We start from the raw sequence: 3085 nt of genomic DNA on the forward strand, positions 1-3085 counted from the left end.
CACACGCCAGTTGGGGCATGCTCAGAAAGCCAGGGGATGCCGCATTTTGCGAGCGCGGATGGGGCCGGAGGACCCATTTCCATGCCAAGCAGTCTCGGGTCGAGCTTTCTTGGCATCGAGTTCATCTCGCAGCGCCAACAGCGGGTGTTCTCTTCGCAATTCCTCCTGCGTTAAAGAGAGACATCACGAGACTTATTCAACATGGCAGCAACAGAAAGTGTCATCGGCATTGTCAAGGCTTATCTGCAAGATGCAGAACCAGACCAGGTATCAGAGAGCCTGAGTCCCTGTTCTGGCGACTCCTCCGTTGACAAACCTTCAGGAAATCGAGACAGCGCTACGACAATACTTCACGAGGCTAGACGAGTCGGCGCAGAAGCGGATACTACCCGGTTGGACCAGGCCATGTGGCCGAGGTTGTGGGGAAAAGCGACCTCGGCAAGAGGCAACAAGCGACCAAAACGAGAGCTCTTATGAGCGGTCTGACTCTGAGACGGAAGATCTCAATCGCCACATCAGAAAGGCTTGGAGGTTCCTCAACTCGAGACAGTCCGAAAGAGCTCGTGCAGATAAAACCGCGAAGAAATCGACTGTAGACTACGAGGTTGTACGTGGAGCTATATCGGCAGTGCAAAAAGGGTACACTTGGACTCAGGAAACCGATGTTGAGAAAATATGGTCTATCGATGGCTCAGCAAATACGTCCCAGGAGTTTAATAGCAGCTCGGACTTGCATCGCCTGTCTTTGCTATACAAGAAGGTGGTTTCGTCAACGCATGGCAGCGAGTGTAAGAGAAGGATCTTGGCCTTGCTCTATCACCACGAGTGCAGACGGCACCGAATTTCGATCGGCAAGAAGGGAAGGGGAGACATTGAAAAGTCGACTGGGATGTCATTCGGTAGCGCCAAAGATCTGAAGCTTACTGCATGTGCATGGTTGAAATTCGTAAATGCATGGGGGCTCGGCGGGTTGTTGATGCCTGGACCAGGGCAGAGGAACGTGTAAGATTGTACCTCTCAGAACGAAGGGGGCGCATAGCTGATGATATCGCAGGTTTGAACGTGAGCTGTCCAGCGAGCATATGGAAGACCTGTGGACCTTTTGTGATGAACACATGCCAGACATGGCGCGCAAAGTTGGAAGCCTACATCAGACTGCGAGAAATCTCATTGTGAAGGGGATTGAGATCTATCGAGGCGACGCGACGGTCCTTGAAACGATTCAAACTGCTTTAGCCCAGGCTTATCGGACAGATTGGCGGCAAGGAGTTAGTAAGTCGCGCGCGCAAGACAAAAGACTGGTGACAGACGAGACGTCGCCAACGATGGACCTTTGCGGGAGAACGCCACTGCTTACCCTCGCGGCTGCCGCCCACCATGTACAAGAGAACGCAGCATCACGTGCAGAAAGTTCGCCGCGTTTGGCACCAGAAGCTGTCACAGAAGTCGCACAAAATCAAAACTTGGGGGACGTGGGGGTTCAAAGATCGTTGCCATACGAAGGTTCATCGAATGTGCCAGAAATTTCCCACGGAGACGCCTTGACTACGATGTGGCCCAGCGATCAATCTTTATGGTCGGGCAACTTGGGGCCATCCGAATGTCAACTCGTTCATGCCCAAGACCACTTTCAAGATACTCAAATGTCGACAGGGGCATGTGCGGTCACGTTTCCGGAGCTTACCGACACCTGGTCGAACGATCTATACTCATCGTGGTTTTCCAAATGCGTTCAGGATTTTTGTTGAGTGGAGCCAGCGCGGATCAGGTCCTTGTAACTTCGTATCCGAGATATATATTCCCTGCGTCGACCTTAAATGTCTCTTTGAGACTGAATGACCTTCCACGATCCGTCTCATTTTCGACAGACAGCGCCAGCACCCAAGGGTCCTCTTGCCTGCTGCTATCTTTGGTCCCGTTGAATGGCGCTGTGTTCTTTGTGACAAAAATCCTTCGCCACTGCAGTTCGCCGTGGTGCCTGTTTTGGAACACCTGCACACACGTGAGTCATCCTTCTACATGCCCTGCAATTGCTCTTTGCCCACCCACCTGCGACTTGAAGTGTTTCTTGATGGGGTCTAGGATGTCTTCGTATTTTCCAGTCGACACGGGTGCGAGCTCGGACTCCTGATTCGTGTATTCAGGATCTTGCGCCAATCTTTCCTTGAGCATGTCACCAGCAAGCTTAGCGAGCTCGCAGAAATGCTCAGATGCAGCAGCATTGTTCCCAGTATGCATACGATCGCCAGCCATGATCGACTAGGGCTCCAAGGAGCACGCAGAAAGTAGGTGGCGGTATGGTCCGTGTGGTTTCGATCCTGATGAGGAGGAGGGGTCGAACAGCTTCCCATGCGCGGGTGAACTGAGAATGCGTGTGGGGTTGCCAAGACAGATGTCATCAGTTTGCCAGTCCCCACAAAGGTCGAGGTACAACAGCATGAGGGAACAATGTCATGAGGATGACTGCCAAAGCCTCGATACAAGCTCGAGCTGTGAAGGAATCCCGTAATCATATGGTACGAAGAAGATCCATGCGTGGCCATGAGCATGCGCGCACACCCACGTTCTCGATATTCTAGAACACCCCACAATCATGTGACGGATTTCGCAACGCTGCAGCATGTATGTTCAGCCTCCGGCGGAAACCAGCATTGAAGATGTGCAAGAACTGGCTGACTTTGCAATCGCGCATCTCCGCTGCGACGATACTTCAAGTTAGGGCCTGCCCACCCGGACGCTGCCTGCAGCCCAGGGCTGGTCCAAACCCGATCCAAAGCTGTGCGCTGGACCAAGATGCCATGCAAAGTTATTTCTCAACAGCCACCCAGATGCAGCAAAGCGACGTCTTACCTCGCTGGAAAATTTGCTGCTGCTTCTGAGACCGAATGCAGGCAACGGCAAAAAATTCTTTGCATGTGAGGCGAAGAAGAAGCGGCGATCGTCGCAGTCAGGATGGCGCATTGAGGCTTCCAGAAGACGAAACGATTTAGAAGCTTTCCCCACCTCAAGCACGTCCACACCTCAGGCACGCTTGACGCGGCACCAACGCGTCCTCTTCTCTACGTGATTTCTCAACGACCGCAAC

General features: G+C 52.8%; 1 protein-coding gene across 1 annotated transcript; it reads right to left on the minus strand.

Moving 5' to 3' along the window:
* Positions 1–1473: 1473 nt before the first annotated feature.
* Positions 1474–2532, minus strand: WHR41_09607 (uncharacterized protein). The gene is made up of 2 exons (XM_069378210.1): positions 2050–2532; positions 1474–1992 (listed from the first exon to the last, which is right to left on the minus strand). Exons 1-2 carry the CDS (start codon positions 2251–2253, stop codon positions 1765–1767), a joined length of 432 nt encoding a protein of 143 aa, XP_069224828.1. The 5' UTR covers positions 2254–2532; the 3' UTR covers positions 1474–1764.
* Positions 2533–3085: the final 553 nt, after the last annotated feature.

Source organism: Cladosporium halotolerans (assembly GCF_011745625.1).
Source record: "Cladosporium halotolerans strain TM138-S3 chromosome Unknown Sca227, whole genome shotgun sequence".
In the NCBI taxonomy this organism is placed as follows: domain Eukaryota; kingdom Fungi; phylum Ascomycota; class Dothideomycetes; order Cladosporiales; family Cladosporiaceae; genus Cladosporium; species Cladosporium halotolerans.

Bases quoted from the DNA above. Each gene is read 5' to 3' on its own strand.
- WHR41_09607 (XM_069378210.1), bottom strand. From the start codon at position 2,253: ATGGCTGGCGATCGTATGCATACTGGGAACAATGCTGCTGCATCTGAG. The intron at 1,993-2,049 runs GTGGGTGGGCAA...ACGTGTGTGCAG, and splicing joins AGAAACACTTCAAGTCGCAG to GTGTTCCAAAACAGGCACCA.